Genomic DNA, 23655 nt, shown 5'->3' with positions numbered 1-23655 from the left:
TCACAAATGCAGCCGTCTTTCTGCCTTTATATGTATGTAACTGTCCCCAGCCGCAGTTCCTGTTACGCCACTGAGACCTTGTGATGCATTCAACATACATAATGCATACACCTGAATAGCTCTTATAAGGCCTTCCATCAAATATTACAACCAGCCATTACTCCAACAGACACCATTCACATTACATCTCACAACTTATATCATGTAAGTGCTACATCAGTTTAAATTTAGTAAGGCAATGTTTTCTGCAAAACCCTGAATTTAACAACACAAATACTATCAATATTTTATGATGCCTCCAGTAAAAAGAAACCAGCAACAAAACTCTTGGTGTACTACAAGAGTCTTCAGTCATTTTTGCAAAATACAACTGCATAGTTTTATTCCAACCAAACAAAAATCACACCTGATTTCACTTTAATCAGTTGGCCTCTAAACAAATATCAAGTGTTGCCTCTATTTGGATCGTGTGAAAGCCTGCAGCCGTATCGGCCCTTTGTGGAAAAGCCTTGTATAATGATTCGAGTTTGGATGACAATTAGGAATCCTCTACAATAGAGATGTGCCTCTGCATAACTAAGGCCGATGTGATTCGCATCTCAATGCATAGCCAAAGAATCAATACATTATAGATATATATGAAGCAGATATCAATGCAATAGGATACAATTTACCTCGATTTGATTTAATTAAATTTAATGCAAGACGATGCAAAAGAATAAATATGATGCTATTCAATTCAATATGGTACATATAGTTCACTTTTAGTTCTTTGGTTCAGACAGACAGCAAATCATGTTAATCTATATTCTATGTGACTCTTAGTTCACACCTCAATCTCCGTCATATAATTACATCATATATTTACGTAGCAGCAGCGGTGCTGAAAGAACACGCTTTAGCAACAGTTTAGCGGGGAGAATTCTATCTACATAGAAAATATTGATCACAAATTATTGGTCACTTTCTATAAGTATAGCACGTCGACTAATAATGTTATGTAAATAAATCAGTTTTCACTGATGCAAATATGTTCAAAACTATGCATCCCAATACAAATGGCAACTTTATCTAATGCACACATTTTACATCGATGCATCACATAGTTATCTTTTATGCCGATGCAGCCAAAATCTTTGTCAATTTATGGAGAACTATTACTTCCAGCAACCCATATAGACATGATCGCCTTGGACTACAACTCCAAAAATGCGCACACGCACACACAAACACACACATGCATACACACACACACACACACACACACACACACACTTGCATACTGATGGTCAGCCAGCTTTAAATGAGACACACCTGTTCCCAAATACACACACTCATGCCAGCTTTAATGAATACATTCACATCAGCATCATTAGTGCTGTTGTTCATCACTCAGACTACACCAGGCATATTAATATTGTTTCATTATATCTTTTCTGAACTATTGCTCTGTTGTTCGTTTCCCATTGTATGTTGATTGATGTTCATCTGATCCTTTGGCTGGCCTTGTTCTCAATTTTTGGTTGTGAAAAATTTTTTTATCACAAATGCCATAGGGTCCTGCACATCCACAAACATCACTTATGTATTCTCATATATTACAATATTGCATTTTTTTGTACCCTCTTTGGCCATGCTAATGGTGTTTGTGGTTTCAATCTGATTGCATTGACACTTTCCGCTGCACTGGGGGTTATGTGCAAATAGACTTTTGAAGCTTTTTAAAATGCTCTGATTGTGCATAATGGCATCTTTAACTGTTATGTATTTTTTTTTGTCCATTATGAGACCTGCCACCTGTCTTATTTTTGCTGAAAGCGCTTTGATTTTCCTTGTCAGGACGAATGACAAAAAGGATAATACATGTATGCTACATTGATTTCTGGAGACTAAAAATTTTTTTCAGGAATGACTATTTATTTCTATTTATTTTTAACAATTATTTAAGGGGTGTCAACAATATTGCCACATACGGCACGTTTAAAAACAAACAAAATAAACTATTAACTAAAAGTTTTAGTCTAATCCTCTTTTTTTCTGTCTTTTTTGCTTCTGTCTAAAGACCTGTCTATGTGGTTCTGGTTGCAGTCAGTATTTTATAATGCTATTTCATTTTTTTTTTTATTTGGAGTACAAACCCGTTTACAAAAAAGTTGGGACACTGTACAAATTGTGAATAAAAAAGGAATGCAATAATTTACAAATCCCATAAACCTATATTTTATTCACAATACAATATAGATGTGAGACATTTTGAGGACCAATTTGCAACTTATTAGGACAATTGGCAACATGATTGGGTATAAAAAGAGCCTCTCAGAGTGTCTCTCAGAAGTCAAGATAGGCAGAGGATCACCAATTCCCCCAATGCTGCGGCAAAAAATAGTGGAGCAATATCAGATAGGAGTTTCTCAGAGAAAAATTGCAAAGAGTTTGAAGTTATCATCATCTACAGTGCATAATATCAAAGCTTCAGAGAATCTGGAACAATCTCTGTGCGTAAGGATCAAGGCCGGAAAACCATACTGGATGCCCGTGATCTTCGGGCCCTTAGACGGCACTGCATCACATACAGGAATGCTACTGTAATGGAAATCACAACATGGGCTCAGGAATACTACCAGAAAAAATTGTCGGTGAACACAATCCACCGTGACATTCGCCGTTGCCAGCTAAAACTCAAAAATATAAAAAAAGAAGCCATATCTAAACATGATCCAGAAGCGTAGCCGTTTTCACTGGGCCAAGGCTCATTTAAAATGGACTGTGGAAAAGTGGAAAACTGTTCTGAGGTCAGACGAATCAAAATTTAAAGTTCTTTTTGGAAAACGCCATGTCATCTGGACTGAAGAGGATAAGGACAACTCAAGATGTTAGCGCTCAGTTCAGAAGCCTGCATCTCTGATGGTATGGGGTTGCATGAGTGCGTGTGGCATTGGCAGCTTACACATCTGTAAAGGCACCATCAATGCTGAAAGGTATATCCAAGTTCTAGAACAACATATGCTCCCATCCAGACGTCGTCTCTTTCAGGGAAGACCTTGCATTTTCCAACATGACTATGGCAGACCACATATTGTATCAATTACAAGATCATGGCTGTGTAGAAGAAGGATCTGGGTACTGAAATGGCCAGCCTGCAGTCCAGATCTTTCACCCAAAGAAAACATTTGGCGCATCATATAGAGGAAGATGCAACAAAGAAGACCTAAGACAGTTGAGCAACTAGAAGCCTGAATTAGACAAGAATAGGACAACATTCCTATTTCTAAACTTAAGCAACTTGTCTCCTCAGTCCCCAGACGTTTGCAGACTGTTATAAAAAGAAGAGGGAATGCCACACAGTGGTAAACATGGCCTTGTCCCAAAATTTTTTGTGTATTTTTCCCTTAAAATTATACATTTTCTCAGTTTAAACATTTGATATGTCATCTATGTTGTAGTCTGAATAAAATATTACAATTTGAAACTTTCACACCATTGCATTCTGTTTTTATTCACAATTTGTACAGTATCCCAACTTTTTTTGGAATCAGGTTTGAATTTTATAAATGCCTTTTATACCCGAATGTGTATTTATTGCATTATGGGATAATATAAAACAGTTAGTACTCACTACATTACACAGAACAGATAATAAATTATTACTTTTTTATACACTCACCGGCCACTTTATTAGGTACACCTGTCCAACTGCTCGTTAATGCAAATTTCTAATTAGCCAATCACATGGCAGCAACTTAATGCATTTAGGCATGTAGACATGGTCAAGACGATCTGCTCCAGTTCAAACCGAGCGTCACAATGGGAAAAAAAGGTGATTTAAGTGACTTTGAACGTGGCATGGTTGTTGGTGCCAGACGGGCTGGTCTGAGTATTTTAGAAACTGCAGATCTACTGGGGTTTTTAACGCACAACCATCTCTAGGGATTACAGATAATGATCCGAAAAAGAGAAAATATCCAATGAGCGGCAGTTCTGTAGGCGCAAATGCCTTGTTGACCAGAGGTCAGAAGAGAATGGCCAGACTGGTTCGAGCTAATAGACAGGCAACAGTAACTCAAATAACCACTCGTTACAACCGAGGTATGCAGAAGAGCATCTCTGAACGCACAACACGTCGAACCTTAAGGCGGATGGGCTACAGCAGCAGAAGACCACACCGGGTGCCACTCCTGACAGCTAAGAACAGGAAACTGAGGCTACAATTCGCACAGACTCACCAAAATTGGAAAAACGTTGCCTGTTTTGATGAGTCTCGATTTCTGTTGCAAGATTCGGATGGTAGGGTCAGAATTTGGCTTCAACAACATGAAAGCATGGATCCATCCTGCCTTGTATCAATGGTTCGGGCTGGTGGTGGTGGTGTTATGGTGTGGGGGATATTTTCTTGGCACACTTTGAACTCATTAGTACCAATCGAGCATCGTGTCAACGCCACAGCCACGGTGTACCCATCTTCTCATGGCTACTTCCAGCAGGATAACGCGCCATGTCATAAAGCGCAAATCATCTTAGACTGGTTTCTTGAACATGACAATGAGTTTACTGTACTCAAATGGCCTCCACAGTCACCAGATCTTAATCCAATAGAGCACCTTTGGGATGTGGTGGAACGGGAGATTTGCACCATGTACGTGCAGCTGACAAATCTGCAGCAACTGAGTGATGCTATCATGTCAATATGGACCAAAAATCTCTAAGGAATGTTTCCAGTACTTTGTTGAAGGTGAAAGGTGAAACTTTAAGTAAAATTTTTTTAACTTAAATATTTCTAAGTTAAGAAACATGTTGTCTATATCCGATGCAGAGAAGCTCGTCCATGCGTTTATGACCTCCAGAATAGACTACTGTAATGCATTACTAGGTGGATGTCCTGCGTCATTAATAAACAAGCTTCAGTTAGTTCAGAATGCAGCAGCCAGAGTTCTCACAAGGTCAAGAAAATATGATCACATAACCCCAGTCTTATCGTCCCTACATTGGCTTCCTGTTAAGTTTCGAATAGACTACAAACTATTACTTCTCACTTATAAAGCACTAAATGGTTTGGCTCCTATGTATCTATCCGGTCTTTTAACACGTACAATCCGCCACGCTCCCTGAGATCTTAAAACTCTGGGCTTCTAGTAGTTCCTAGAATAGCAAAGTCCACTAAAGGTGGTAGAGCATTTTTACATTTAGCTCCTAAACTCTGGAATAATCTTCCTGACAGTGTTCGGGGCTCAGACACACTCACCCAGTTTAAGTGCAGATTAAAAACATATCTTTTTAGCAAAGCCTACACATAACACACATCACATCATAACCTTGTGCTCCAGAACATCTGATCACATGCACATTATCAACTTGTGCTGTTAATATCATGAACAGCAGTTACGCTAATTCCTCTCCACTGCTTCTCTTTCTCTCCCCATCCCGAGACACCCTGAGGTTTGGTCAGCTCCAGTCACCTCCCACCTCGTGATGATTACGGACCTTTGAAGAAGTAGATGCCGAACTCGCAAACATCCCGAACCATCTAGAGACGTACCAGTGCCATTTGGATCCCGCTACATGTGTGGAGTTTGACATTGGACCTTCTGGAGTGTTTAAAGGCTCTGGCATGGAGAAGCTGATGCTGGATCTGTGATGATCACAAATGCTGAGCTTATAAAACTAGGAGCTACTAACCATATAGACTGTATAAGACTGTAAAAAGAACATCACTTATAATCTTATACTCCAGTAATCATGTTAGTTCTCACTCTCCAGTGTTCTGTATTGTTGAAAGATTTATGATCAAACTCTTGATGTCACCCAAATGAGGATGGTTCCCCTTTTGAGTCCGGTTCCTCTCAAGGTTTCTTCCTCATAACATCTAAGGGAGTTTTTCCTTGCCACAGTCGCCAGCGGCTTGCTCATCAGGGACAAATTCCCACCATTCACCTTAACTGTTGATTTGTGTAAAGCTGCTTTGAGACAATGTCTGTTGTGAAAAGCGCTATACAAATAAACTTGACTTGACTTGACTTGAATCTATGCCACGAAGGATTAAGGCAAAAGGGGGTCCAACCCGGTAAGTGTATATGATCTCTCATTGTAATATATTAGGTACATTTACTAGTTAATGACAACAATTATCTATATTATGAAATAAAATTCTACTTATTTCAGTTTCGATGCATAGCTATAAATAGAACATTAATGCAGAATTTTTTGGTTATTTTTGTTACAAAATGTAGTAAATCAAAGGAACATACCATGTTCCACTTTGGGAAGAGAAAATCAGTCCCAACATACTCGAAGAAATGAGCAAATCCCTCTTTGAGCCATACGTCCTCCCACCAGACTGGAGTAACCAGGTCTCCAAACCACTGTAAAGAAAAAGAAACAGCTGATATAACAGAAGTACATATACTTTACATACCTGCTCAAGTATATCACACTGTAATAAACTTTCTTTCGGCTTCTCCCGTTAGGGGGCGCCACAGCGGATCCTCCGCATGTTTGATTTGGCACATGTTTTACACTGGATGCCCTTTCTAACGCAATCCTCCCCAATTATCCGGGCTTGGGACCGGCACTAATTCATAACTATTTGAATAAAAAAATCTTAACCATATACTGTACATATTATAAAGCTGTATTGTGGGTTTTTTTTATTCAGTATGAGCTGATGTCAGGAAAAAAAAAAACATTTCTACGCTTATGAAGATGTATAATGCCATTTTACAATAATTTAATATACTGTATTGTACATCATGACACAGCAAATATCTCAGCAATTTCCTCCTACAGTGTCGACTTACAGGCTTACTTACTTAATGTTCAGTCTCTCCATTTTATTTCTATTAAGCTGCTATCTATTAAGAATGCTTTTACTTCGTTTTCTTATACCAGCAAACTCCAGTTGTGTCCCACCTAATGAAGATTTTGGACCTTCAAAGCGAAGATGCCGACCCTTTGAGGATCCTAAACAATTTAGAGATGTACCAGCACCAGTTGGATACCAATCATGAAGATTTCGGACATTGGACTTTAAGGATGTATAACCACTTAATCAATTCTCAAAATAACATTTTACCTCTGCTGTTTCTCCATCATTTAACATTTAAAGTCTCTGGTATAGAGGAGTGTTCAATAATTATCTCAGATTTTAAACTAAATTAGAAGTTGCTCAGGATCACTAAGTTCCACAACTTCTACTGACTGTATAAGACAGTAGAAATGACATTTTCTTATAAACACACACCGGTGCTCATGATATATTTCACTTTCCGGTGTTTGTAATGTTATAAATATATATAACCACACTCTTGGTGTCTCTCAATTGAGGATGAGATCCCCTTCTGGGTATGGTTTCTCTTGAGGTTTCTTCTTCATACCATCTAAGGGAGTTTTTCCTTGCAACTGTCACCACAGGCTTGTTTATCAGAGATAAATACACAAATTTAAATATGTGATTTTTTTTCTGTAATTCTTACATTCTGTAAAGCTGCTTTAAGACAATGTCCATTGTGAAAAGTGCTATAAAAATACAATTTAATTGAAAAATTAATTGAAAGAATAACATACCAAGTTCAATATTGTTGGTATGACTATAACAAAAGAACCAAGGTTAACCTCCATCTTCATCTTCCTCTGGCCCTCTAATTTTACCTACTTTAAAGGGTTTGCATGGGAAATCTTTCAAACCAATGTGATTAATATAACGTTTTTAATCTAAAATACAACTTTTGCAAATATAAAGGTCATAGCATTACAGGACCTGATCATACATATTAAACCAACTACCAGCTAATGTTAAATGCTAATGGGACTACATTGTTATACATTGCAATATTCTAAGATAAAAAAAAAAATTTAAAGGAAAGTTATCCCATAACAAGAAGGATGCAGGGAGCTGCAAGTCACATTGTTGGACTGGCTTCTGGAACCAGAGGCAGACTAAGAACATCTTAATTAGAATTAGTATCAATTGTCTCATATTTACCTGGAGATACAAGGCGAGCTCTCCCTTCGCTCAGTGTTCAGTCTTGAGCCTTGCTATAGGCCAATGTCTTAATTGTCAGCTTGCTAGCTATGCTTCTGGGTACATCTTGGTAATTTCTCTGGCTACCTGAATACTCACTACAATACTAAACATTTAAGTAATCCTTGGGCCTTTGGCTTGCTGAGCATTTGGGTTTATGCCTGTAGGTGTCTAACTGAATTTTCTTATAATACACCAGAGTCAGAATTATAAATCCAGCAGAGATTGGGCAACTAATAAAATGCCATAGATATTTAGAGCACTACTGTTAACAGGCATGAGCGTTCCTTGCAGCAAATCATGTGCAATTGCAGTCACTTTCCAAGAGCTTCCAGACAGATCTGGAACCTCCTAAGGTTTTTGGGGCAATGCCTGTAAAGACACCATGGCCCACTTTTCCCAAAAAACTGAATCAATCAAATGCATAGTTTCCCATTCACAAGCAGTATGATGCATAATTTTAGGGATTCCACTTGCAATGCTGTAGAGGTTAGTCCATACCCAAGAGCTAAATGTACAGAAACAACTGTATTAAAGTGTAGTTAACAGTGTAATTGTAGTAAATATGAATAGTCCAATGGCTTCCATACTCTGGCTGTATAGAGTGGCTGAGAGATGTTCATAAAAACCTACATAACAAGATCTAGCAGATGAAATGAACGACAAATCTGCAACTTAATGTCAGTTCTGGGTTTTAAGAACTTGTATCAGATGTCTATAAAGCTTGATAACAATCTTCAACAATGACATAAGAACTGTCGATCCAGTACAGTCAGACACCCTCTTCAATTGTTGCTCCACATATCTAGAGAGCATTTTGCAATTTTTTCTTTGAAGAACTCATGCTACTCGGTCATACCAAACAATTCAAAACAAAAGTTTGATATGCCCCAAGCCATTGAACTGTTGGCAAAAGTAAAGTGTGAAAGAAGGTTATTTCAATGAAATTTTTTACCGGTCTAAAAATCTACTCAAGTAAAAGTAAAAAGTAGTTCATTTAAAATTTAGTTATGAGTCTAATGTGAGTTATGCACTTTCACAGCGAGGAAATCTCCCATTATAATGTCATTTATGATTAGAGAAATCGCAAATGCAGATTGAAAATTCAGGATTCATAGAGTGAGCGCACGCATTGAATTTAAATTTTACTGCATTTTGCTTTCGGCTGGGTCTGCATCACTGGCATCTGTCTTGTCCATCTCCATCTGTCTTTCTTGTGAGTTTAGAGTGTTTGTTCTTCCATGAATCAATCAATCAATGCAGTAGTTTCTGAGGTGCGAATTCATTGCCCTTGCATTATTTTATTTATTTATTTATTTTTTAACTCAATTATAGGGCATGATTTAAAATGTAGTTAAGTACAATACTTCAAACAAAACATACTTATGTAAAAGTAAAATCACATTTAAATTTTTTTAATTTACATTAAAAGGAGAAGTACACAAAAAACTTTTCAATTACAGTAACATAAGTACATGTAAGTTGTTACTCTCTACCTCTGTCAAGGGTGTGCCTCACTATGGAAGTTAAATTTTCCAATGTGTTTCTCCAGGTGTTTTCCTGATGTCAGCATCAGGAGAAAAACCATTAACCATCAACTCAATAGCCTGCTTTATCAGGTCTCAGTTGCAAGCCACTGACTGCCGATCTCTCTTATTTCTGATTTAGTTTATGTGTAGGTCATCCCACTGAGAAAATACATCTGTTTTCATTCTGTTGTTCCACATGATTTGCAAAAATGAGTTCTGGGTTTCTCTTCGCTAGAACACCACAACTATTTTTTGACCATCATTTGTGGCTGATCCTGACTTGATTCCAGTTTAGTAAGGGGTTTTCAAAACATTGAACAAAAATCTTTTGGCCCTGCAATAAAAACAGAAATTGTGTACAGTAAGTCAGGAGGGCTTGTCTATGATTTTAGAACAGCTGACTCCACTGAGGCTACAGCTGCATCTTTAGTATTATTTCCAGTGAAATGCAAACACATATAAGTATAAAAAAAAGTTAAAAACGGTGCTAAGGATAGGTGTTATTTCTGTCAATGACATGGCTGACTACCCATAATGGATCTGGACCAACCAAAGTGACACCATCAGAGTGAAATTATAAAAGTAGTTTTTAAAATTTTATATGGTACTTTTATATTAAGCAGTTCTTCATTTGAACACTGCATATTTGTGGATTCATATCATAAACATCTCTGGTTTCAACTATTCTTTATTGGTTGAATGTAATGTGATGAATCAGTATGCGACTAAATTTACAAAAGATATATTGTAGTTGAGAGATTACCTAAAAACTGTGTTATAAAATAAAAAGTAAAATAATAAAAAATAATAAAAATTATACAGTATATATTTATGTGGCAATCGATGCGTGGACAAGTGCTGGTTTGTGACTGGAGTTCATAGCCAAACAGGCTCTGTTTCAGTGTCCAGCGGCACTGATAAAACAGAGATAGACAAAAGTGAAAAATTGGGCTTTGAAACACCCAAAACACAAAAAACAATATGTGCTCTAACAGCAAAACAGCAGAACTCTGGTTACCGCTGGCGAAAGTATGGCATCTAACAAGGCAGGAGATGCGTACATCCTGGCAGCATCCAACCGTATCATACAAAAATTTTAATAGAGCAAGAAAAATATAAATACTTTTACAATATTTTTGTAAAGATACAAAAATAATGTAAACTCGGGGACTACCTGTACCTTAACTTGCATCTGTGCCTTACATCAGATCGTGCATGCTTTAAACTGTATGCACATTAAAAGCAAGTGTTGCATTTTATGTTAGTGATCTACAAAATCCTGGTCTAGACACTATTAAAACCCCAAAGAAATCAAAGAAATATATTCAAAAGTCAGGCTTAAACTAAACAGAGGTTATTTACATAATCTAAATTGGGGAGCCCATTAATTGCTGCATCCTTCTTTGAATGCACCTAACTTTCCTTCTGTAAATATTGACAAAACATTTAGACTTAAGTGGGTGACTTTGAAAATGGCCATTAATTAACAACAAGCAAAAAAAATCTCCAGAGAGATTTGGACATTAACATCACTCTAACCATTAGACCCCCCTTTAATACACCACCCACAGACACTCAGTCCTGCTCTCTGTAATTGAGCCTGTATGCCTGAATGGTTGCACAACACACACATCTTAATCTTAATTTGATTGCTCTGTGTGTGTGTGTGTGTGTGTGTGTGTGTGTGTGTGTGTGTGTGTGTGTGTGTCTGTTGGTAACAAAGACTGTGGAGAGTTCTATATTTCTGAAGGGCCCTTCCGATCATGATACCAGGCCTTGAGTGTTAATGTAAGCATGGCGTGGAGACTCACAGAATTAGACCTTCAGAGCTAAGAATTAATGTTATTTTTCCTTTTCGACCCAAATAGATGTAGGATAAATAAATAAATGTTAGGATTTCTAATATTTTCCGCTTATGCAAATTCCCACAGAGAGTGTGTCTACTGCTAATGAGGGGAGAAGAGCCCTGGATGTTAACCTCCTCTGACTCATATGGTGTTAAACTCCTCTGACTCTTCCACACACCCTCATTCACAACCTGTTTACCCTTAACTATCCCTGCTGTTCACAAATACACACTTCACAGCAGGTGGATGCTAAGTGGGAAAGTAGCAAACTAATGCGTAACATTGACACGCTTTTAATTTTGTTTTATTTATAATTAAGTTTTGTACTCTATATAAGTAAGGACAAAATGGAAATACAATAACAGCTATTTAATTTTTTTACATGTTTCTTGTTTCAATGGTATTCCCTGCAGAATCAGTGGATCATATTAAGTCATATTTGCATAAAAATTAAATAAATTTGGCATTGAGGTCATGTGAGGATTTCTTTTTTTTTTACATCAATAAACCATAAATGTCAGGAATATACATATTTCCTCGCTCATGCATATTCCCAAAGAGAGGCTCAAATTGCAAAAGCAATTCAGTCACTGTGTGAAAAAAAAATAAAAATCTGCCTGGTTTTATCTATCATCTACAGATGCAAAACCTCATTGACTGGCAGCACTGTGCTTCAGGGCTTTTCTGTTATCACATCCATACTGTTATATAATTTGGTAAAAATGACTGACTGGTAAAAATCCAGAAAACCTGATATATCGAATATAAGGTTATTATCGATGTTTCTTTTTAATAAAGACAAAAACAAACTAAAGTTGACAGCCAGAGGATGCAGTGGTAAGGAAATATTCACGTTTGTTCTCCAACATCAAAGCATCAGTATGTAACAGTCAAAGGTACTACTCACATCCCGATCTTATATGCAGCTAGTTCACAACTTGAATCCTGTGTATGAAGATCATTACTCTGGTAAAATGAGTGTAGAACAATATAATATTGCAACAACTACATCAATGTGAAACATCTACATCAATATAATATATAATATAAATGTAATATTGTGCAACATCTACATCAAGGAATCAGCCATGTAGTTAGAACAGTCTACAGCTGCTTGGATTGACCTTGTCTTATTTCTATCTATAGGTTTTACAAATATTATTCAATGATCATAAAGCACAATCTATTAGGCACTATCATTTTCCAATTTTTTTATTATAATGTATTATTAAAATAAAGCCTTTTTTTGCCAATTCACAGCAGCATTATTTGAAGATGGATCATGATTTGCAGCCAATGTATACTGAGTTCAAAACAGCGCAAGCGCCGTGAAGCGTTAAGATTTAAAATTTGCATATGTATGGCACTTTGAATGTACAGTGACTTTGCGTCACAAGCTGACTTTCAAAATACTGAAGAAAAAGTTAAAGTTTGTAAATAAAAACAGCAATTGCAGCTAGGTGGCCATGGCCAAGGAATAATAATAGGAAAAAGAGCTGGTTTAGATTACCTTATATGAGTTTTCTTTGTTTTAATGTTGACCTTAGTTAAAGTTGAATTAATATGCACAGTTAAGTAAATATATAAAAGTACTGATATGTTTTGTATTAATAAAATTTTTAGAAACGATTTGTTTCAAGTGCTTTTTATTCTTTTTGAATGGTGGATGGAAAAAGGGAGATATAAAATTTACCTAGGGTTTCCAAATGTCTAGAACCTGCCCTGCTCCAACCACAAAATAGTCAAATATTTTATGTATGTTTGTAGCTACAGCACAACGAATTGCCTTTCACTTCAAATTTCTAATTTGGGGTACATTTTCTGACATCAACTATCCTATTGCTTTATGCTTATTTTCCACAGAGACAATATTGGACACTGATACTTATTTTCTCTAGAGTCTACAGAGGTTGGTGTTTAAAGATATCCTGGAGGCATCTGCTAGCACTGTGGACAATTGATCCGAAATGCAAAGACGAGATTCCCATTGCATTCTGGGAACCTGAGCTCTACCTAGTCACCTCTCAAATGGATAGTCATGAAATGTGCTGTACTTCTGGTTCATACTACAGAGAACTGAAGCTCATATGTCAGTATAATTAAAGCTGTTAACATGAAACGCTCAGGTTGCTCCAGGCCATCGTTTTAGTCCAGACAATTTTTCTTAAAATATTACAAGTGTAAAAGGCCAAGAAACACAGATCTTTAAGTCACCGATTTTTGCCCTTACTCTTCTGGTAAGTACAGTGAAGGTACACAAGTCTATCGATCTAAGTGCATTGTTGTGCTTTGAAGACTTTCTATAATTTATCATTTTCAGTGCCAAAAAAACTCTTTAAGGACCTTTTATATCCCCATCAGAAGCTAAGGTGGCTGTACCTGTGAAAAAGGAATGCACTCTTGAATCATTTTTATTTTTTCATTGACTGGCGATTTTTTAGAGAGCTGTTTAAATTTGAAAACCTTAATAATAATTGTATTTAGAAGCTGTGACAGATTATTTTTATTTGTTGTTGTTTTGTTACTGTAATTCTATTAATTAATTTTGTACTTTTTCTATCTAATTTGTAAAAACTGACGTGTCTTCAAACTGTGTGAGGACTTTCAGGAGTTTCAGGAGATTTTCTGTCACACAAAACAAACTGCTTGTCTTTGTAATTCTATTCCATCACATCTCTTTACAAGAGACAAATAAACATCTGATTTATCTCTGGCACTGTTTCAATATGTTGAAAACATGCATCCAATTCTTAAAAAAAACCCAACAATTTTAAATTCTTAATTAATTAGATTTCCTAATCTGTTATTAAAATTTAATTTTTGGAACCTACAAAAAAAATAATTAATCAGGCCTTGTTAAATTTGACTATGGATCTTTTAAATTCTCGAAATTATGCTCTAATAATCATACTAGACTAGACATATTAGACTAGAGTACTGCATTTACAATCAATCACAAGATCCTTAGAAGCACTTCAAGAACACAGTGGTCTTTATTGTGGCTTAATGGTGTAATACTGAACTAATATAAAGCCATTCCAAGTCATAGGACCTTAGAAACAAACCCCCACCCTACATTACTGACCCGATCAATCTCTGTTTTGCCCTGACGTCTCTAAAGTTTTCTTATTTTTCTAATTTGGCTATTCCATGGTCCCAGCTGAGGTATTGTAGTTTTTAATGTATTGATGTGTGATGCCTTGCAATGGTATGTACAGTGGTCCCCTGGAACTTGCAGGGGTTCCGTTCTAAGACCCCCACAAGTTCTGAAAATGCTTGAATTTTGGACGCACCCCTGCAGGTCCTATGGTACCCTAATTAATTCATCTATACATTATGTCACTTTAATACAATAATGTTTTTTTTTTTAATTGTATGATTTTTTTTTAGAGAACACATAGTTTAAAATGTTATTCCTAACGTTCTTGAACATTCTGTCCCGCTGCAGAATCCAGCAAATGGTAAGATAATCCGCAACCATTAATCCATTAGTTCGAAATGAAAAATTCTCAGAGACGTGAGATCTGAACCGCAAATTATGGGGCGTGGACTGTACAATAAAAAATTCTCTACAAATGCTGCATACGTTTCCAGTTGACTGAAATATACAGTATATATATCATTTATTTTTATGTTCAATTTTAACACTAGGCTTTTTCCATACACTTATAATCAATTCAAGGGTTGTAATAAAATAAATGTGTCTTTGTCTGCATATATCAATACAGAAAAGTTTCCATGTATAGGATTGCCTGTTAAAATAATAAAAAAAATAAAAAAAATGTATGCTCACAACATGAGAATGGACAAAATCGACAAGTAATAAAGGTCCCTCTAATTACAAAAATAGAAATATACAGTAAGTTTGTGTACTACAGTACATCAAAAGTATTTTCTTCATAAAATAAACGTTCCTTAATTAATATCACATATACTTTCCCCACATAAAATATTGTCCATTACTGTATAACAATATTCTTTGTTATTGTGAATGTCCAAATACTTTTTAAATCTGTTGGCTAAGCATTTTAATACTATTTTATAGTAGACTCAGAGGTACAAGCCGTCAGGTTTTTCTCTAACCCCAATGTTCCTTGTTTTGTGGAAAGTAGTAAAAGAAAGTCTCCCTGACAGCTCATTAGTAGTTGGCCCCACTGTGAGCATTTCCTAAAATACATCATAAATGTCATTGCCTAGTAGCCCCCAGAAGTGTTTACAGAGTGTTTTGTATAGAGGTAGTCAATCTACTCCTGGAAAGATGCTGAATAGCCTCTGAAAGCTAATTTCTATCACTGAGTTCTAGTGAAGGAATCCTGGAAGTAACTGTTTTGTACAGTTATGGTTCTATTAAATATCTGATAGATATCGGCATAAAGGTTTATAGCGTTTTAAGACTGGTTTTATTGCTAATATTACTAAGTCTGTGTAGTAGAATTGCTTAATGCAAATATACAATCTCAATATTTAAGATTAATTATATTGAAAATTGTTATATATTGTTTTACTTTTTATTATTGTTGATTGTCCCTGATATGTCGATTATCATTATTGTAACATTATCTATTTAATTTCTTCAAAAATCCCACTACTTACAGTACATCCAAGTGATTTATCCTGCAGGGAAGTTACAGTAGTGAAAACAGCAATAGTGCTGTATACTTTGTAGTGTTCTAACGTAAAAATCAATAGAAAGTGTTTGGTAAACAGTAAAGAAATAAGATCCAGTAGTTGGACTTAAAAGCAATTATGGGATTGTTTTAATGTTTAAGTTTAATTTGATTATGAGAAAGCTTACTAGATTGTGTATCAATCATTTCCCTATAATTACATAATGTACATTTACTGCAGTGGAGTAAAGTTAAATCATCTCCGAATGTGTTCTTTTATCACCCCCTTTCTTATTTCTGCCATGCATATTTCAAAAGCTTAATTTAGGAGAAATTAAAAAAAAAATTTAAAACTTGCAATGAATGAATACACAAACAAACTAATAAATATGTCAATAAAGAAATTTTTAATAACAGGGGCACAATGACTTTTGATATGCTAACTGGGTCAAAATATATTGAATTTCCCTAAATGTTTTACAGAATATCTTATTATTTCCCACAGTTAATTAGAAGTTGTCTACTGAGTTTTTTGCCATTGCCATTGGCCATGACTTCACACCAGCCACTGAAATTCATGGATTTGCACCTCAGTGTTTTCTCAGATAAGTTTATAAGGTTGTCATGTTCATGCTAAGGTTACCGTTTTCTTGAAGCATCTGCATATTTCCTGACTGGACTCAAGTTCAAATACCAGCACCACCAAGCTGCCACTTCTGGGCCCCTGAGCAAGGCACTCAACCCTCAAGTGCTCAGTTGTACTGTAAGCCGCTCTGGATAAGGGCATCTGCCAAATGCCGTAAATGGAAAAAATGACCATGTACTAAACTTCCCATCAGCTATTCCACTTTACTAACAGTGTCGCATCATTTCATTTGCAGCTAATTGCAGAGGTGGAAAGTAACAAATTACATTTACTTATGTTACTGTAGTTGTTTTTATTTGTGTACTTTTTTAAAGTAGTTTTTAAATCTGTAATTTTACTTTTACTTACAGGTAAGTGTGTTTTGTTTAAAGTATTGTAATTATCTACATTTTAAATCAAGTCTGATACTGATAATAATAATAATAAAAATATCGCAAGTGGAAAGAAATCGTGCCCCCCGGAAAACTACTGATTGATAAGTGGGAGAAAAATGTGCTTAGCTCACAAGAAATAAAGATGCAGACAGACAAGACAGAAGATGTGCGATTCGAAAGATGTCGATTTGATATGTGTTCACAGTTTGAATTCTTAATCTGCATTTTCGATTTCTCTCATTATCATAAATGACAATATAACCGAATATTTTATTTTTGCTGAGCAAGTGCATAACATTCGAGTCCAGCCATGGACTGTATTTTTTTTATTTTGTTATTGCACTTTAATTTATAAAGGTGTTCCTTTGATAAAAAATAAATAAATAAACAGTTTGAGATTTAAATCTCCGTGACCTTTTTGGACTACACTAACTCAGAGTTAATAATTCATTGTCCTCATCTTGTCCAAGTAATGTTTTTTTGTTCATGTTTCTGGTTATTTTGTGTTGTTTTTGTGTCTTTTCTTGTATGTTTGCACTATGAATGAAATATTAACCTGCACTTGCATCCACCTGTCCATTTTACGTATATAATGTTTTGAAACACAATTTATCACTCCATTAAACAAAACTGCACACCACTGTGCAACACGTTCTTCTATCTTGGAAAATCTTCCATGTGTTCTTGAAACATCAAATCAACTGCTAAAAGATTTTTCTTCTCAATAGCAATATCAGTATACTGTAACTTTGAGTGAGCACAGTCTCTACTGTCATGCTGGACTAATCAGAATGCCTGTCACTCTCAACTCTCAACTGTGAGCTGCTTTGTAGCAGCCAGTGCCTCAGATGATTCATCGTCAACTGCTGTCGCTATTTTTAGAAAGACACAACCTCAGTATTTGCAGAATATTCGGTAGAGTCGCTTGCAGTATCACACAAACCACACATATTATACTGTAATCCATTAAACTGTAAACTGAATAAACTCTAAAGGATATTGTGGCCTCCTCAGTTACATGCTAGATCCTACTTTCTGGAAAGCACAGATAATGAATTAGTTAATTAGAACTGTTCATATGCTGACCATTTCGATGAAGAAATAAATAAATAACACACAGAAGTAATCCTAATTTAGAAAATCCCAGTAGACCCTGTGTGGTACTAGGACAGAAACTATGCTTGTCTCTTGGTTTTAGATTCCCCAGATATCCAATTTACTCTTCCACTCTTTGTGTGTGTGTGTGTGTGTGTTTGTTTTCTGTTCGCTTTATTCTATTTCAACAATTTTCCATCAGTCTCGCCTTCACTTTCAGTCTGTGTCTCCTTTTCTTAGTCAGTTCCTGTCATATCGAACCATAATTTAAAAAATAAAATAAAATTAGCAATCAGACCATCCTGGAGTATGTGCTAAACTGCTTGCATGGCAGTAAATTTTCTAGTTCAGGCAGTTATGGCTTACTGGACACCTATGTGATGGAGCTGAAATAGGGATGTGTACTGATTTTATACTGATAGTTTTCACAGTGGATGATGGAATAAAGGGACACACTTTTACCTGCTTGGTTTTAGTAAATCACAATCAGAGATGTTCCCTCACTGATTGAACAGCATTTAACTTAAGCAGAGTAAGTTTTGACTAAATGACAAGCTACTACTTAGGCTAGCTGTACCGTAAACCTTACAATATGCAAATAACATTATCATCAAGATAAATACTGTCTTTTTAAACATTATATAGATATCACTTACTTCTTATCAGTGCTTACAAGGCTTTATGTTGGGATGACCATGAATATGAAATGATACATCATTGAAAAAAAAAAAATTAAACTGCAATCAGACCATCCTGGGGTATGTGCTAAACTGCTTGCATGGCAGTTTAGCACATACCAACTATACCAATACATACCAACTATAGTAAGTTGGGGGGCTGATTAGTGAAAATTTTATTTTATTTTATTTCTGATCAAAGAAACAAAATAATCTAAAGATTTAAAGATTTTAAAAATCAACTTACTAAAATTATCCAATCTTCCCATCACTAATAGACATGTCTTATACTTATCAGGTATTACAATGCTTTAGGTTGGGATGCAGGGGATGATACAACTTGCTCTAAAAGCTCATATTTAATGAATCACCGTCAACCTGCTGACACAATTCCTAAACCAATCACATGATCTAACAAAATCTATTTTCTGGATCTTTAAATGTCCATTTAGGCAGCTTGTGTGAGGGATCTGTCAAGTCTTATCACAGGAGATTGTAATAATAATAATAATACCCTTTCTAGTAGATGTTGGAGGGGTGTACAGACACTTAGTCTACAAGGTTTCCACTCATACACTATGAGTTGACAACTTGGTGTTAATCTGTCAGTGAGCAAAAATGCCTCTGGTAGATACAATGATTGATATTCTGATTATATAATTTCCACCTACAAACTCTAAAGGTAGACCTGGGTTAAGCATTTACAGAGAGACAGGCAGGTATTTACCGCTGTGAAGAGGATGTAACTGTGCAGTGGTCTGGGAAAAACAGTCATATGTAGCTTTAGCAGAAAATAAATTATGTAGACCAAAATTGAATAAATGTCATATCATGATATACAGTGGGTACGGAAAGTATTCAGACCCCCTTAAATTTTTCACTTTTTGTTATATTGCAGCCATTTGCTAAAATCATTTAAGTTCATTCTTCTTCCTCATGAATGTACACACAGCTCCCCATATTGACAGAAAAACACAGAATTGTTGACATTGTTGCAGATTTATTAAAAAAGAAAAACTAAAATATCACATGGTCCTAAGTATTCAGATCCTTTGCTGTGACACTCATATATTTAACTCAGGTCCTCTCCATTTCTTCTGATCATCCTTGAGATGGTTCTACACCTTCATTTGAGTCCAGAAATGTTTGATTATACTGATTGGACTTGATTAGGAAAGCCACACACCTGTTTATATAAGACCTTACAGATCACAATGCATGTCAGAGCAAATGAGAATCATTAAGGTCAAAGGAACTGCCTGAAGAGCTCAGAGACAGAATTGTGGCAAGGCACAGATCTGGCCAAGGTTCCAAAAAATTTTTTGCTGCACTTAAGGTTTCTAAGAGCACAGTGGCCTCCATAATCCTCAAATGGAAGACGTTTGGGACGACCAGAACCATTCCTAGAGCTGGCCGACCGGCCAAACTGAGCTATCGGGGGAGAAGAGCCTTGGTGAGAGAGGTAAAGAAGAACCCAAAGATCACTGTGGCTGAGCTCCAGAGATGCAGTCGGGAGATGGGAGAAAGTTGTAGAAAGTCAACCATCACTGCAGCCCTTCACCAGTGGGGCTTTATAGCAGAGTGGCCCGACGGAAGCCTCTCCTCAGTGCAGGACACATGAAAACCCGCATGGAGTTCTCCAAGATGGTGAGAAATAAGATTCTCTGGTCTGATGAGACCAAGATAGAACTTTTTGGCCTTAATTCTAAGCGGTATGTGTGGAGAAAACCAGGCACTGCTCATCACCTGTCCAGTACAGTCTCAACAATGAAGCATGGTGGTGGCAGCATCATGCTGTGGGGGTGTTTTTCAGCTGCAGGGACAGGACGACTGATTGCACTCAAGGGAAAGATGAATGCGGCCAAGCACAGGGATATCCTGGACGAAAACCTTCTCCAGAGTGCTTTGGACCTCAGACTGGGCTGAAGGTTTACCTTCCAACAAGACAATGATCCTAAGCACACAGTTAAAATAACGATGTAGTGGCTTCACAACAACTCTGTGACTGTTCTTGAATGGCCCAGCCAGAGCAATGACTTAAACCCAATTGAGCATCTCTGGAGAGACCTAAAAATAGCTGTCCACCAACGTTTACCGTCCAACCTGACAGAACTGGAGAGGATCTGCAAGGAGGAATGGCAGAGGATCCCTGAATCCAGGTGTGAAAAACTTGTTGCATCTTTCCCAAAAAGACTCCTGTCTGTATTAGATCAAAAGGGGGCTTCTACTAAATACTGAGCAAAGGGTCTGAATACTTAGGACCATGTGATATTTCAGTTTTTCTTTTTTAATAAATCTGCAACAGTGTCAAAAATTCTGTGTTTTTCTGTCAATATAGGGTGCTATGTGTACATTAATGAAGAAAAGAAATGAACTTAAATGATTTTAGCAAATGGCTGCAAAATAAAAAAGAGTGAAAAATTTAAGGGGGTCTGAATACTTTCCGTACCCACTGTAGTTGTTGGATAGTTACCTGCCATAGCATGTAATATGGCAAATGAGTTTAATATGTAAGTGTGTTTATTATAAACTGTGTGTGTGTGTTTGTGTTTGTTGTACCTGGTGGCAGATCTCATGCACCACCACCATAGTGAGCTCCATCTGGTAGGAGAAAGAGGAGACTTCTGGATCCAGCAAAATCTTCTGCTCAACAAACACACTAAGTCCCCAGTTCTCCATCGCTGCATACGGGTGTTTCGGAACAGCCAGGAGATCTACACACAAACACCCATAAGAACAATGTTAAGGCCAGAGGCTATACTTTGATGTCATCCTAATTTTGGATTTTCTCAAAAGATTTACTTCAGAAACTTTCAAGCTAGCAATCATGAATAGCAATATTACTTGCGCTAAATGTAAACCACTAAGTAAAGCCAAGTAAAGTTTAACACAGTCGAAATGAATCAGGTGTAGACATTACAATTACATTTGGGGTTCTATTAGACATTGTGTATATGTAAAAAAGAAAAAATTTTAACATGGAGAGTTCAACATAATAGACTCCAGAAAAGGTTTAGAATCCATATGCAGGACAGTGTTATGGAAAGTACAGATAAACAATTTAATATCCAAAACAATACACTATGCAAGAGTCAAAACACAATCAGGTATCAACTTGGAATCCTAAGAGTTGGCAAATGAACAGGCAATGGGTAGAGATCAGTTGTGTTGTCAGGGCCATACGTATACATATTCAGAAGAGGTAAATGGTTAGTGGATTTTACCGACACTGATATCTACGTTGGATCTTACTTGCTGATAACTGATTAATCAATTGATCCTGAAAATGTGCTAAATTGATAAATATGTATATAATAAATAAATTATTCATAATAAATATAACATAGCACTCTCCGTGCAGCACTAAGTCTCTCAGTGGCGTCAGTGATTTGCCTCGTCTCGTAACGACAGCAGAACTTCTCAGCTGCTCCAGCAACAGACGGAAGCCGGAAAAACTCGGTAAACTCTTTAGCCAATAGTTTCAGCATTCGACTCTCTGTGCCCATTAATCGGTGAAACCAGGGAACGGCCGACCTCTAATATGCAGTATGCTTACTTTTTCCCAAGGGCTGTCAATAACAACATCTATAGATTAATATTAGTCAATTAACTGTAATTGCAATTGCGCACTCTTCTGTCTCCAATATTTATATATACCTTTATGAAGTTTATACTTGATTCATAAGGCACTGGCTTTGACTTCTTTTGCAACTGCAGCTCACCTGTATATAACTGTAAATAGCAAGTAATTAAATTTAATTAAACATAAAGTAGTAAAGTGAGATGGATATGTTGGGATTATGTTAGGATTGTACTAAGAATCAACAGCGCTTCACATAATTCAATGTAACTTTTTGTTAAATATTGTAAGTAAAATGTTTTATAACATAGGATATGTCTATATACTATATTAGTTTAGAAGTGTATGCACAAATGACACATTTAAATGTAACTGTCGTAATAATAATAAAAACTTTCTTTCGGCTTCTCCTATTAGGAGTCGCCACAGCGGATCATCTGCATGTTTGATTTGGCACATGTTTTTACACTGGATGCCCTACCTTTCTTGTGTAACCCTAATGGCTGGGGTTGGTTCCCTGACCGGGGATCGAACCCGGGCCGCAGCAGTGAGAGTGCCGCATCCTAAACACTAGACCACCAGGGAACAAACAAAAGGAAAATAACAGTGTCCAAAAAATGACGTGTTTGTTTGCTTAATAATTAATGTTAATTACGACAATAATTGACATAAATTATTAAGCAAACAAACACGTCATTTTTTGGACACTGTATTTTTACTTTTGTTTGTTTGTTTAGGGGTAATAGTATATCATTTTAGGACTACCCCACTGTTTAAAATTTTTTAGAAGTTTAATTTTAACATATATGAACAAGGTTCAGATCTTGCTGCTAGAGAATTGGCAAGACTAATGAATAAACTACTGTGAGTGTTTACTATATATTAGAACTGACCAAGTAAACATAGTTAAAACTGATAGATAGATAGATAGATAGATAGATAGATAGATAGATAGATAGATAGATAGATAGATAGATAGATAGATAGATAGATAGACAGACAGACAGACAGACAGACAGACAGACAGACAGACAGACAGACAGACAGACAGACAGACAGACAGACAGACAGATAGATAGATAGATAGATAGATAGATAGATAGATAGATAGATATGGAATGGAAATTATGTTAGAACAAGTCAGGCAAAATGTTTTGCCGACATTAGATGTAAATTAGACCCTGTTCTGCTGTTTCCATGGCAGTGGCAATTTGAAGAAAATGACTAAACAACATGCTTTTGAAAACTAGTCAATGATCAGTCAATAATAGAACCTGACAGCATAG

General features: G+C 36.3%; 1 protein-coding gene across 2 annotated transcripts in view; it reads right to left on the bottom strand.

Annotated features, from left to right (window-relative positions):
• The window catches only part of LOC310719051 (thyrotropin-releasing hormone-degrading ectoenzyme-like), a 212951-nt gene that overhangs the window by 82969 nt on the left and 106327 nt on the right, over positions 1-23655 (bottom strand). For both annotated transcript variants that reach the window (XM_083528343.1, XM_083528344.1), the window contains exons 6-7: positions 21349-21503; positions 6243-6356 (exon numbers count right to left, since the gene is read on the bottom strand). In XM_083528343.1, the coding sequence (XP_083384469.1) occupies positions 6243-6356; positions 21349-21503 (269 nt within the window). The remainder of the gene's footprint in view (positions 1-6242; positions 6357-21348; positions 21504-23655) is intronic.

Source organism: Silurus aristotelis (assembly GCF_946808225.1).
Source record: "Silurus aristotelis genome assembly, chromosome: 24".
NCBI classification, from domain to species: domain Eukaryota; kingdom Metazoa; phylum Chordata; class Actinopteri; order Siluriformes; family Siluridae; genus Silurus; species Silurus aristotelis.
The sequence above is the reverse complement of the archived record's forward strand: the minus strand, read 5'-3'. Positions and strand labels throughout refer to the sequence as shown.